Source organism: Pleurodeles waltl, chromosome 3_1, assembly GCF_031143425.1.
Source record: "Pleurodeles waltl isolate 20211129_DDA chromosome 3_1, aPleWal1.hap1.20221129, whole genome shotgun sequence".
Taxonomy (NCBI): domain Eukaryota; kingdom Metazoa; phylum Chordata; class Amphibia; order Caudata; family Salamandridae; genus Pleurodeles; species Pleurodeles waltl.
In genome coordinates this window covers 749120406-749135290 of record NC_090440.1, presented here as the reverse complement: position 1 = coordinate 749135290, position 14885 = coordinate 749120406, and the positions used below count along the sequence as shown (strand labels likewise).

Genomic DNA, 14885 nt, shown 5'->3' with positions numbered 1-14885 from the left:
ACAACTTGCAGTGCTTCGACCGAGCAGCTTGTTCCCACCAAGCATAATGTGCAGTTCAAAGGTAACAACCATGTCTATGCTGTTTGCAGATGTGTACAAGCTGATTACAACGAAGCCCCCTACAGTTTCCCTCCTCCATCTTCTCTTCTAATCTTAACAAGCAAGAAAGGTGCCCTCTACCTTTTAACGACTAAGTAAAGCAGAACCCAAGCATCACTAAGCATTTATAATTCGATGTTCTATCTCTCCGCCTACTGTGCCTTCCTTAACTAGCTGCTTCAAACCTACACAAGCTGCATTCATTTGCTGCTGCGTTAGTCAACTACTTGATGAATAGCTGTGTCATATTGATGCCTTCTCTTTCAGAGTGAGCCCTGGGGAATACTGAGATCTACTGCTGAAGTTAGGGGATCGTGGATGAGTGGATAAATACAAGATCAGCATTATGAATTTGGATACTTAAACCAACAGGTTACAATTAGTGGAATTATTCCTAGATTTGAATAAATGCTAAATAAGCTGCAGGGGTGACTTGACATCAGATTTTTAGTACTATAGCAAGCCACAACACTGTTCCTGAAGCATAGAGACCCTTGGTGCTACACATATTTGTGGATTTCACTCGTCTAGGATTTGTAAAATAAACTGTTGGCAGGTTTGTATGCATAGATTTAGATCCTTTTTAAAGAATGAATGGGCATGCTTGTTTCTGGGTATATGAAGTCTTTATACACTAGGACCCATGAAGATGGTTATGGGGCTGGTCTGTGTGCAAGCTCCAGTTGATATGGGGCAAATATGTGTTTGGGTGTGTGTGCGTGTGTGCGTGTGTTTAAAAAGTGGGTATGTGTTTTCTATACTTACTGGCCGGATAATGGAGATGCATTTGAAATAATCAGACCAATACATGCAAGGATAAACTCCAGTGGCAATTCTAAGGTCAAGGTCTTACCAATTTTCTTTGAGGTTTTAAAACCTGAATATATTGAAGAAAAAAGAACACACTAAAATACATTAAAAATAAAACACACTGTAATGAAACAAATCATCGAATCATTGCTGTGAGAAACAATAGTACTTTAATATTGGCATTAAAGCAAATTGTTAGACATATCAACATTCTTAATTTTTAACCCTTTAAATATCAGGTAATCCATAATGCTAACATTAAAGAAATTGCATCTTTGATAGATCAATGAAATTCAAGAACGCAACAGTCGATGGTGAAAAAGGTATTTTGATGATAGAGCCATTGGTTTTATTAGTTGAAAACATTGCTTGAGACATAAAGCAGTCTCCGAAAAGAAAGGGCCCTTAGCCTATAGTTAATAACTGATCGAAGATATCTGCATGAGATGCTGTTTGACAACCTACCAATCAAAAAGGCTTGAGCCAACCCCAGATGGGTCTTGTACAAGAATCCTATAACTTTAAGTATACTATCTACTGTTATGTGTTCATATTAAGGGGAACATAGAAATCCATGAAAATATTAAGTAACTCAACTGAATGAAAGGGAAGTTGAGAAGCATGCGAGGATCTCACCGTTTCTCCTTCTGGTCTCCTCTTTGGTTACTTTCTGCTGCGCCATCACTTTCTGCGGCGTGCTTTTGCCTGAACTGGGCTGTCCTGATTCATTAGACATGAAGGAACCATTCTCGCTCGGTGATTGGCTGCATGTAACCATAGCAACAAGGAAGAGTAGGATTGTAAAATGTACATATCAGCACCATAAGTCTATGTCAAGGGTACGTTGTATGTCATGGTCGTTTGCCTATTAATTTAATAAATAAGGGACAATCAAATTAAACAAAACAAGTCGTTGCGAAAATCTCCGTTAAGCCTATCTGTGTACAAACAGCATAAAAACTCGCATGAAAACAACCTCAGTTAGACGGTAGCATCTTTGCAAATCATAATAGGCCTTCTTCGTGCAAGAGCGTCTGGCATACAACTACACACTGTAGAGATTTACATTCCCCTCATTCACAAATCAGCAAGCATGCACGTGCATTGCTCAAGAGTTCCACTCTTTTTACACAGTTCTTTGATGTATGGAATTCAGCAAAGTTCCTGCACCGTTATCTAAAGCTCTATATGTGCGGGTCTCTTACACGAATTGCATAAATTCAACATCCGTAGGATTAAGAAAATTATAAAAATGTACTAATATCTTTGTGTATCCTTTTTTCATGTAACATGGTTTTGTTTTTCAATGAAATTACTCTTTTTTCTACATGTGCCATATGATAACCAGCCAAGATTTATGCATTTTCCCTCGCTTTTTGCTCCATTTACACGTGGCTCATTCAGGTGTAAGCGCTAGGAGTGAATGAATACCCACAACCTTACAACTGTGAAGGTGTTTACTTGCTTTGCACTGAATTTCATTGACCCTTTCTCTGACACTTCCCTGGTGTTATGATTCTTTGCTTGCAAATGTTTCATTATTGCATTGGTAAAGCATTTATTAATCAAGCCCAGTATAAACATTCATAACTAGAGTGTGTATTTTAACTCAATTAAATAGCACGCGCCAGCATTTGTCAGCATTAGTCGATATCGTGCTATAAGCGATTCTAAAATAAGTTACGAAATCATATAAAATGTATTTTTTAATCTTTGATTGTGCAGTATGCCGGTGGTTATTTGTGCGCACAGGCCACTCTGACACTTACGTTTGGGGACTGGGATTATTTCGGTCTCTTGCCTCGGGTGACAGTGTTCAGGCTTCAGTAGGTCGCAGAACTGCCACTTGCCTGGTCTACCAGGAGAGGGGGCATTTCCCGGTAGGCTGTGGCATTGGAGGATACTTTCCACGATGGCAGAACTCCAAACATCCCTGTATCTTCGTGTGAAAAGTTGCATATGTGCTGAAGCTGTCATTTAGCACGAGCCTTCAATTCATTGGTCAATTACCAAGCAGTTCATTGGCTGTAGCAGAATGCAGCGTTATGACTGGCCATTGTGTACCAAGGTGTGCCTCTGCAAGAGAGGGATTTTGCCACCAAATGCGCGGATCCCCATTGCCCGGTCCCATTAACAGCAACCGTAGCACACAGAGACAGAGCAGGGATGGTTGGTTGACTAATTAGAGCAGAAGGTAACAGGAGATGTCTACTCACAGCAGGCAGTGGAACAAGTTGGAAAATGGCAGATGAATATTCCAGGTTTCGGGTTAGAAAGAGGATGGGGCATGAGGCTTGAATGTGTGCAGGCTTCTGCGTGTCTGCTTGTGTCCACACTCTGTTTACATATGTGCACACTTGTATATGCATGTTGTGAGACTGTGTGTGTTTATGGTCACTGCACCCCTTCACAAGTTGATGTTCCCCACGTTGTAGGTGGCGGCACTTAAAATAGTGACACTTTCCACCTGCGTAGAGATGTCTTAATTTTTACCGAAAACCTAGATGAGGTGTACTGAGTGGAGGGGTGGGACACTGACACTAAGGTGTGGTGGAGACAGACGGATGCCTGGCAGATCACTGATTTCAGGTTGCATACAGGGAAGTGGCAGAGCCAAGAAGGCCGCGTGGGGCCCTCAAGGGAAGAGTCCAGATATTACTGTGGGTCAAGTTGCGCCTCTCAAAGCAAGTGGTTGGGAAATTACTGATGGTCAGAGTGAGGTACTAAGGCAGCATGTCAACACCAGTGCACCCGGTGGAGGGGCTGTGCCCAACGTCCAGTCACAAACATCACTTTTGAGCCACCGATGAATGATGGGTAGCGTCCACGGAATTACGTCTGCCTACCTCCTTATTTACGTTAGCACGGAAGGTTAATGTAGGATGTGCACATTAATGGGGTTTATTTGTTTTGAATCAATATCACACTGGAAACTGCATAACATGGGGGTGGTTTTTATGGTCACGGGCAAACGTGAGGTCACCGCAGAATTTCCTCCTAAATAACTAGTCTCTCTTTATCTCATCAAAGATTGTTTCACTATCAAAAGTTGAGTTTATTTTAATGATGTGGGCATTGACTAAGACTGTTTTTGTTCCCCCTTCCCAAACTATTCGGCAGACGTTTACTACTTAAATCAACAATTACAAATGCAACGCAAGTGCAACAAAAAGAGAGACTCCCCAGAAAGGCCAAAGATTGTATGAGCACGGATCCCTGGTTTCCCTCTCACGAATGAGTGCCTGCAGCTGCAGCTGCATATTGATGGGCAGAGTGTGGAGCTGACGTTGCTGCGCAGGATTTCCATCTCCAGTGCTGACGGTGCTGCACCTTAGGCGGGCCCTACATGCACACACTACATTCAGGCAAGACCTTAGGTGCAATCCAGTTCACAGTACGCATGACACAGGAGACCTCCCCCAAAGGGCATAGCGCCGGGGGGGGGGGGGGGGGGGAGAGGGAGGGGGGTGCTACACCCCATATTAAATGCATTCACTATTAAATAGGTGGGTTCAGGTGCTTTCAGTGGAGTATGTTGAGGTGTCGGATTTCACCTAGGATTTTTGCAAGCACACAAACAAAAACATGCACACCCTCTCTCCTCTCTGTTTCGAAGTCACTAAAACTGTTCGATATTTCAAAACATATTGTTTTTTTTGGTAACCTTAACAATCCACACTGTTCGCCCTTTCCATTGGTCCTTAAGTTCCCCCATGCCCTGCATTTGAAGATAGTGTATTTTACCATGATACACCAGCGTGTTTGCTGTTAACTATTGAGCTCACCCCCTCCCAGTCTTCCCGACCAAGCTGCTTCTGCCTCCTGCACCACTCATAGATGGGGCCTCCGCCTGAATTAGTTTAGGCTTGCCTTGTGCGCTGCTACGAGTGCTCAAATCAAAAGATAGGTGGGTGTATTTTATGGCAGCCACGGTTGCAGTAGGTGATTTGGAGGCAGTGGCTTTACATCCCGCTTTCAATACCCACTAACTCTGCAATAAGTCAATAGAGGAATTTGTGGAAACAGACGAGGCCTAGTGGTTAAGTTTTCTACTGCTAAGCTAACTAATTCCAGTGCCACACTTGCCACAACTGTGTGATCCTTGGCAAATCAGCAGGGCCTATCTTCAAAACCCACGCATGACAGTAAAAACCCTCTACTTGTTTTTGCTTTGATTAGCTATATATGTAGCACACTCCCACACAGGTTTGTTTCTCATAGTTTATCAATAGGCATTATTACAGCATAATTCAATGACACTATCTGTATCTCCTTCAGAAGCATTAAAGACTAAGTTGGTTCCTTTGGGGTTTAAATATGGCTTTATGGCACAATGTGGACATTCTAGTGCTAACTGCACAAGGTGCTCCAACCTGGCACTTTTTAGAAATTATCTGCAATATGGTAGCCCTAGTAAGGATGGCCTTTTCAGAGATTTAGGGCATCAGGGGGGTCCTGGCATAATGCATTGCTTGGTATTTCATGACCATTTCTGGGAATTATTAAAAAACAGGTATTTATTGGTCAGCCATGGATTCCAGGGGTCATCAAGGCATAAAGTGAGATTCCCTATCATTTAGTGGCGACCACTAGCATGTAATGAACATCCTTAGCCCATTACTTTGAAACATGGGGATGCAAAGCACCTTCTGATCATGTGGTATAGTTGCAAATATAGTTGCAAATGCAAATAGTTGATGAAATTGCCACACTGGTGTTTGGTGCCCTCATTCTTTGATAGGTTAAATGAACAAAAAAAGTATTCAAAATTGTAAAATTGTTCTTAAAGCATATTGGTTTTATGTACATACGAAATGATGTCTGTAGTTTCAGAAAATTCCAAACTGATATTTGACCACATAATTATTTCATAAACATTCCCATATAATGCTATTTTTTTTAGTTTAATGACACTTAATGCTGAATTGATTTACTTAGGGGCATATTTATACTCTGTTTGCGCCGGATTTGCGTAATTTTTTTTACGCAACCCTGGCGCTAATTTAACTCCATATTTATATTTTGACGCTAGACATAAAATATTGGAATTAAAGTCATTTTTTGCCTGTGGAAAACTACCTTGCATAAATGAGACGCAAGTTAGGCGTTCCCGGGCAAAAAATGACTCAAAGGCCCTAGCGCCTTATTTATCCTCCCATGCAAAAATCACTCCCGGAGGAGGAGGGCCTTAAATAATGGTGCTAAGCCTGCTTAGCACCATTATTTAACACCTGGGACAGAGCAGGTGTTAGGGGACCTGTGGGCCTTTTTCCATGGTCAGAGACCATGGAAACAGTCCACAGGTGCCCTTGCCTGCCCCCGGGGACACCCCCACCCACCCGCACCCACACCTGGAGGACCTCTAAGGATGGGGGGGACCCATCCCAGGAAAGTCCAGGTAAATATTTTTCTTTTTTTTGCAAAGTTACATTGGGGGGGGCTAACTTGGGCCCCTCTACATAGCACTATGGCCATTGGGCTTGGGGGCAGGACTTCTATCTCTACTTATACAGTAGTCATGTCCATGGGGGCTGTGCATGGAAAAAATTACGCTAATCAGGTTAGAGTAATTTTTTTTTACTGTAACCTGACTAGGGCCATTCTTTCACGCACAACCTCCAGTTTCCCCTACACCTCCCCCACCCTGTTAGCGTCAATAATTTTGACGTTAACTGGGTCTTACTGCCGGCTGGCGTCATAGCTTAAATATGATGCCCGGCTGGTGTCCAGGAATAGCGCTAGCCGGCGGTATACTTTTTGACGCAAACCTGCGGTAACGCAGGTTTGCGTCAAAAAGTATAAATCAGGGCCTGAGTGTCATAGGACAGTGGGTGCTGTGGCGCGTGGAGTACATTTTATCATCTTCACTCCTACTGTCTGATGCCACAACCTGTAAGACTGGTGTAAATTTAAAGATATATTCACTGTCTCCACCACTGAGTTCCCTGTAACCTAAATGGTATCTCTTATCTCTAGAGACCATGAGATTTGTCTAACCCGACAGATAGGTCTGCTGTCAAATAACTCAGACTGAGATCCGTGAAATGTTTTTTTTGCAACTCTGTCTCCTTCAAATAGATTCACAGTCACAATAAAAGGCAGAAAATATATTTGAAATATACAGACTGGGAATATGAAAGTGGGTAGAAAGAAAAGGTGTAGAAGGCACTTTTTGTTTAAATTGCATATCCAGAATAATTCATATGACTGTGTTACCTGTAGCTGTTTAGATAATTTGGGGGGAAAGTGGACAGCCGAGTAGACTATTTGAATTATTTTTTTTACAAAAACACCATAACCACCTTCTCCAACCCTGCTAAGAAAGATGGGCTCACTCGCTTTGCTCACTCATTCACTCCAATGCAGGCAGCAGAAGACTCCAGTGTGGAAAATGGGCAGGGCTGGTGCCACAAGTATGCAACGACCTTCTAAGAAAAACAGATTCGAAAACTGGATACCTGCAATAGTTTTTGGACAAATTAGCCACTGAGTATTCCAGTTCATTACATTGATTTAATACGGAGATGCTATTGTTATGTGGTATTGTGTTCCTTTTGGCTACAGCTGGGTCCAAACTTGGAAAACAATTGGAGTCAGATGCGAAAATAAACTTACAACTGAACCTCGAGAACATGTGTTAGATTCATGCAGTGCAATTATCTGAGTCTTTTAGTTGTTTTTATCAAGGATAAACATTTCATATTGCATTTCTGTCAATGCCTCCACCTACTGATTATGTTATTGGTTTCCCACATGTGCGTTGTGCCTGATTGGGCTAAAATAAAAAGTGATATCAGGTAATGACACATATTTTTCTACCTTTCGCAAAAATATTGTAAATGCTTTAATCCGAAGGACTTTCCAAAAAGGATGTTAGCCAAAAAATGGACAAATTGAAAGGACATTTGGAAAAATACGGTGATTGTTAAAATAACTTCAAACAAGCCAATTGAAAAAATGCACCTCTATTGGCTAATTAATTCATCATTAGGACAGGACAATTCCTCTTAAAGGCAAAATAATTTTTTTCTATGATACCAGAATGCTTTGTATCTACTGTAACCCACCCATTATAAATTGAATACTTTCTTGTATTTTTCGAAATAGCATTAAAAAACCATTGATAACTGAACTTTGGCATAGGCCTTTTACCCACTAGTGATTTACTGCTTCCTATGACCCCACTCAGGATGTCTTTATATGTTTATTTGAGGTTTGGTCATTATTACATGAACTTGGAGATCTGTGATTCATTGTTGAATGGTTCTTCACTTCCCTGAATAGATTAGCTCTGGAGCAGTTCCCCACCCCGCCTACCCCACCACTCATTCACATTGCAGAAAGCATCCCAACCTCCTCTTCCCCAGCTATTCAATTTTCTTTCTTATTATGCAGCAGATAGACGCTGAACCGCTTCAGACAACAGTCAGAAATTATTTTTTCCTTCAGGAAGGTGAATCCTGCTTGCCCACTCCACAACACTAAGGTAGCACCCATCGTCAATGATCATTATCAATTGCTTGTGCTGTCTTGTGTCATTTATTTCAAGTGGACAACTATCTGCACTGTAAATAGTTTACTTCTCTTTCTCAATGTCTGGCTGCGTTTGCTTACGAGCTTGAAAAGAAAGGAGTCCCGGTGGAATCGACCCATATGTGATAAGTCTCTCAGGGGAAACTTTGTTCCACGCTGCAGCTATTTCATCGGGTAAAAAAAAAAAGAAAATTGAACTGGGCGAAACTTGCTGCTCGATGAAGAAATGCTTAACCATCAGAATGCTATTTCTGTGATAAGGTTAACTCCTATAACTTTGGCGCTTACATTACATTATATCTGCTATAGAATTACCATCGGATATTACCTTTTCAGTTAACTCTTGATAAGATGCATATAGCAATGAATGCAGCAATAGAGTCCAATACAAGCGTCAGATGTCTGACCAAGTGTGAGGACTGCGAGACCAAGGCAGCCTAATGTTGATCCCACTCCGCCTCAGACTTGGCTGTGGCTGCACTGGTACCACAAATTGCCGAACAACTTTGACCTAATGTTTTACGTCGAGGATAACTAGGGTTGCACTTCGAAATGCTTCCAACTCTCCGAAGTAATGCTTTTGTCAGCATGATCACCTTGGCGCCCTGTGCCTGAATGCGCTGTTATAGTATCAGGGTGGTTGAAAATTAATAACTAACACGAGAAACTATTTAAATAAGTGAATGATTAGTACCTTTTTTGTAATTCGATTCTCATATACAAGAACTATGTTTGTAGTAAAAAAATGTTTTTGTCCGATTTGAGTTGAAAACAAGCTGTAACTTAGCCTCAACTGTGTGATCACTAATAGCAAGTAAATGCACAATTATATAAATGACATACATCTTTCATGCTGAACTCTTCTAACAGATTCAGGGTACATATGTAAGTCAAAGTTTGCACAGTGGTCGTACCTCTTCCGTGTTCCGGTGGATCTGGCAGTTTTCTCCGTGCTCCCTTCAAGGGGGTAGTTTCTTTCCTGGGACACAGTAAGCGGAGGCACCACTGTCTCCTGAGTGACCGGAAGCGCCTCGTCTTCCGCTCCCTGCTGCCCCAGGTGCTGCTTGGCATAGTCGAAGCCTTGCACGGGCTGTTGGGCAAAACGGGTTTGTGGTGTTAAAACAAACTGTGATGAAAAATATCCACCATAACAGGCCACATGTCATTGGTTCTAATGAGTTTCGTGAATGAAGTAGGTGTTTCATAAATATTGTCAAACTCAACCTTTAATACTTGATTACGGGGAGAAATTCATTCGAATCTAAATGTAAGACTCTGACTCCTCTTGAGGCGGGGCCAATAAGTCAATCATCTGTCATTCTCCTTTCTTAACTATCGTCTACTTCACCACCCTGGCATACCCTTCCCCTGTAGTGAAGTGTGCCAATGGGCCCAAACAAGTGAGTGCGGCTGCTGAACTTAACAGGCAGAAACAGGGAGGGCGTTCGGACTCTCTGCACATATGTATGCGAGCGAAGATTGCTCCTTCATATCATCCACTCCTGATCGCTAATGTGGGGTCAGGGCATGCATGTGCGCATGCGTTATGTCGCCAGGCACGACATTTCTACAAAAATGTTAACTGAAAATAACAACCATAATCATGGTGCATAATGTTCATTGATAGCACACTTCTGGAGAGTACAAACCTTAGAGATACTATCATGTCAGTCACTCAAGCCCATTGGGCCCCATGATGGTGGGTCGCAGTAGATGCAGGTGACCTTGAGTTGCTGCTTGCATGGTGGGAGACTCAAGGTGTTGCTCGAGCTGGTTCCTGACATGGTGGGATCGCTGCTAGTGTCCACATCTTATGGGGAGCTTGATTAGCTGTCGACTGATTGGCAGGGGTGCCTCAAGAAACAATCTGCAGGAATAATACATCAGGGTTTGTCGCCAACAGTCAACTGGTGTTTTTGGAGCTGGAAGGCCCACTTTTCGGATCAAGGTGGTGGATGCTGCATAGTGCCAGCAAAGAGAGGTATCAGAGGTTTATGGTCCATTATGACATGAAAGGGACAACCATAGAGATAAAGGTGAAAATGGTGGTAGCCCCACTTAATCTCAAGAGCTTCCTTCTCGAAGTGGGCATAACGTTTTTCCATGTCTGTCAGGGCTTTGCTGGCAAACTTGATGGGTGCCCAGTGTTAATCACACACACATTGCATCAGAATGGCTCTGAGGCCAATTGGGCTAACTTCGACCACTAACTACGAATCCTGCATTGAGTCGAGGTATGCCATCACTGTATCTTCGAGGAGAGCTTTTTGAAGGCCAGGAAGGCCTTGCCTTCGGTTTTTCGACATGCCCGTGGACTGAATGTTTTGGCTAGGCATCTTAGAGGGCCTGCTAGCATCACCAAGTTGGGGATGAACCTCCAATAGTATGTCGCGAGGCCGAGGAAGCTCCTAACTTCAGCTGCAGAAGAGGGTAGAGGGGCTTCCTTGCTATCGATGCACTTTGCTCGATCAACTTTGATGACCTTTTTGGAAAATATGAATATAAAGAACTTCATCTCCTGGCTGAAGAACTGGCACTTTATTGGGTGAGGCCAGCAGCATCAGTTCTTTTGGGAGCATCCTGCAGGCAGCGGCAAAGGCTGTCGGGTGTAGGTTCATGGATGAGGATGTCATTGCTGACATTGATGTTTCCTTCAAGCCCCACAAGGAATTCCTGAATTGCATTTTGGAACACTTCCACTGCTGATGAAATTCCAAAGTTCTGTCTGATAGCAGCAGAGGCTGACATGAGTGGAAAATGCTGCGGTGTACCTGCCGCCCTTGTGAAGTTCAAGTTGATGGTAAGGTAACCTAAGTACAGGTCGTACTTTGAGAACTATTTCGAGCCATTGATGGCAGAAATCAGGTAATCAACTGTGGGGGAGATAAGTTGTTCCCTCTTTATGGCCTTATAGGGGAGGCACATGTCATCACAGATACTGATGCATCCTGATTGTTTAGATTGGTTCACTACTACCATGGGAGATACCTATGGACTGGGACCGAACAGCATCTTCCAGTTTTTGTAGCTCGGCTTCCATGGCTGAGTGGATATGAAATTGACATCCAGTTGGATCTGAGCACAACTGGGCACACCGCTGGATTGATGTAGAGAGAGATTGGGAGGCCCGTTAGGCGACCCAGGCTGGTAAAAAAGGCATGGAAAATCGAGGAACAGGCGGTCAGTATCACTGGAGAGGCCCTCAATGGTGTTGGCGAAGTGAACAAGTTGCAGGTGCTCTGGCGTGTCACAGTTGAGGAGTGTCTCTGAGTCAATTGAAGTGGTGAAGAATTTTGTCAGGGATTAGTGAGTGCCATGGGACACTGAACAGGTGAAGGTTCCTCGATGATTGGGTATCAAGCTCCCATAGGCACTTATACAGGCTGCTGTAGGCAGCAGCATAGGTTGTCCAGGGCGTGGAACTGTACCAGGCTGACAAAACTGACTGTCACTCCTCTGTTGTTGAGAGACGTGATCAATGTGCAGGCAATCTGTATTTTGCTTGTGAGGCGAGTACATCTCAATGGTTCTCCTGGTTCCAAGGTATATGAAATCAAGAAGATTTTGTCATAGTCTTCTTCTGTAGTAGCATGCCCATGGCTGGTGGTGGCCGTTGTACCTTCCAAATCGGGTGACTAGTCTTATGTGATTGGTCTCACTCCTTGGTGTATGGGCACACCATGGTCTCTAAATGTTGGTGGTAGACGTCCTCCTCAGCAGACTTTCACAAAGTGGTTGGGGCAAGTACGTGGAGCAAGTCTTGCTTCAGGCTGCACACTCGGGAAGTGGATGAGGAGCTAGCCCACAATAGCCACAGAAGTCTTTGTAGAGTTTCCTATGGCGTCAGGTATGTGACCATTTGAGGATGTGGACCTTTGTCACAACAGCAGCAGTTTCAGTCTTGAGTGGTCATGAAACGAGTTCCGGAGTCTCAGAGAGTCTCTGGAATGCCGTGCCACTCAGTTGTTTGATAGAGTAAACGAGCATCAGAATCTCATCCAGTGGCATGTTGGGCCAGCAGAGGATGAGGTGTTGGAGGGTGTTGGACCAGCAGCCCTGGATGCTCTGGGTGTGCACCTTCTTCTGACGATTGTCTTCCGTTCAGGTGCTGGCAAGTTCCTTTAAGCAGGCATAGAACAGATCAATGGATTATCCTTCATGCCATCATGCTGACAGGCTTGTCGCAGTTTGCGCCTTTTTGAAGTCTGGTTTCATCTGGGGATCAAAGTACGCATAGCCTGCAATGGCACCCTCTTAGTCGTCATTAGCGCCAGTCATGGGTAGGTTGCGTAAGAGTTTGAAGACCTCCTCCCCAGCAGAGTGGAGTAATAGGGAGCACCTTGTTTCGCCATCTGCCCCTTTGGTGGCTTTGAAATAGTTGTTCAGGCATCTGACCAACGTGCGCCAGTGAATGTTGGCTGTTGCAGGGTCGCCTAACTCATTAAACAGAGGCAGTGGATTGGATGCACCACCAATGGCATGGGCCGGCACAACTCTCTGTGGAGGAGGCACAGTTGCGCATGGAGGTTGCAGGTCCTGTTGGAGATGTGGGGCTTGCAGAGTCTCCTGCCGCTCTATACTCTTTGTAGCAGTTGACTGCTCTCCGCAATGGGTGGTGGCACGGTGAGGCCGGAGATTCCAGGCTGGAGAGCGGGGCACAGTCATAAAAGTGAAATGAGATGGGGTAGAGAAATGGGGGCTGGGGCCAGTAAACAGGTGCAATGGGGCCAGCTCCACCTCATTGGCACGCCTGCTGAAATAAGCTGAAACAGGGAATGCATTCTGCGGGGTTTGACCTCTAACATGGGGTCAAGGTGTATGTGCATGTGTACGTTACGCCACCACACATGACCTTGAGCCGTCCTACAACCCCAACGTCCTCTCACCCCGCCGCCTGAGGGGCGCTTGAAGCCAAAAACATCTGAGCATGTCAGCTTCAGATGAATACATGAGGTCTGACTGCTCTATGGGTCAGTGACAAAGTCTTACTCATTCAATATTTCCACTGCATAGCTGATAATATCTTGTCCCGTTTAAGAATCAAACTTGACTAGTCCCCGCATTTTTTATAGGTCCATTTTATTCGAAGCTTGCCAACAGAAGTAGCTACGTGGAATAAACGTGCGCTTGGAAACTCTGCGCATTCACTCTCACCTCCCCAAGAAGTTATCTTACAAATACATAGTTAAAGGCCCAGTGATTCTCTCTCGCTTTGTGTGAATTGAGCAAATGCTATTTCATGAGTGTTTCATAGGGAAACGCGGCCCTTTAATTGCGAGGACTGCTTAATCTTCTAGCAATATCACGATTACAAGAAAATGAGTTATGAGCATTTTGCGTGCACTGCTACAAACAATTCAGTTTATATGATTTGGTCAGTTTTCACGGAAGGGCACTAGTTATCGAGGCCTTTGCGGAGCTCAGGGTCTGGCTCAGTCATTGTGCCAGAATCCGGTTTATAGGTAGTGAGGAAATTATTGACTTTCAGGCTAAAAACTGGAGAAATGTATCTATGGAAAAACGCAGCACACAGAGTTTTACAGCACAGCAGGGGGAAAGCATGCGGTGTGCCTTAGCATACCCCATATTGACCCGTAGAACTCAGGACGATGCAGTAATGCACAGCGGGGGAAACACAACTCTTGCTGTAATTTTATACACAGGGTTAGTCTAGTGAGCAAAATACCACTGACGTCAGAATGGGGCCTTGAGCAGAACTAGTATTATGGATGCAAATCGATCCATCACTATCTGCACACAGGCACACCGACAGAACAAGGCCCTGCAAAACAGCCATGTCCCCCGAGACATGAAGATGAAGACAGTAGATTTATGCTGTAAACACCCCATCCACAGCTTCTTGCACAGACTCCCAGCACACCGACTGACAATCACGAGATTCCCCAGGAGGAACATAACCCGGTCACGTGATCAGAACGCTGGACACGAGATTCCATTCACTTAAAGGTACAGAGGGACACTGGTAATGCTCTAGGCTGTGCACCACACACTTACCTTTGGCCGCGGTGGCATGTTTGCCAATGAGTCAGCTTTGAAGTCACTTTTGCTCTTCCTGCACAGCACAGCCGCGATAATGATAATAATAACTGTCACGACAGCTATGGGTGCCAACACTGCTGCAATGATCCACATGTTGCTTGGTGGTTCATTTTCAACAGCTACAAAAAGTACAAAAATTAATCTTTAATGGTGGTTTACCGTCAGTCCCATGCCTGCAGAAAGGGCAGAACCCACACTGCGTACGATTTTGACCCTATACATAAGGTGAAACATATATTTTTTTAGCGAATGGAGCAATCAGGATTTGCTTCACACTAACATTTTACAACATGAGTAAACTCGCATGCATTGCATTTGCTTTATTCACAAAACAATGTTCTCCATTTTTTAACTGTGAAGCCGGAACTTAGTTTGAGGCAAAA

The 14885-nt window shown here is 44.0% G+C and overlaps 1 protein-coding gene across 9 annotated transcripts in view; it reads right to left on the bottom strand.

The window, feature by feature from the left end:
• The window catches only part of KIAA1549L (KIAA1549 like), a 526680-nt gene that overhangs the window by 149396 nt on the left and 362399 nt on the right, over positions 1-14885 (bottom strand). For 6 of the 9 annotated variants that reach the window (XM_069223533.1, XM_069223534.1, XM_069223535.1 and 3 more), the window contains 3 exons: positions 14458-14621; positions 9357-9532; positions 1546-1673 (listed from right to left, as the gene is read on the bottom strand). In XM_069223533.1, coding sequence (XP_069079634.1) covers positions 1546-1673; positions 9357-9532; positions 14458-14621 — 468 coding nt within the window. Of the gene's footprint in view, positions 1-952; positions 977-1545; positions 1674-9356; positions 9533-14457; positions 14622-14885 lie in introns of all 9 variants that reach the window. The other 3 variants (XM_069223532.1, XM_069223531.1, XM_069223528.1) reach the window with 1 other exon arrangement.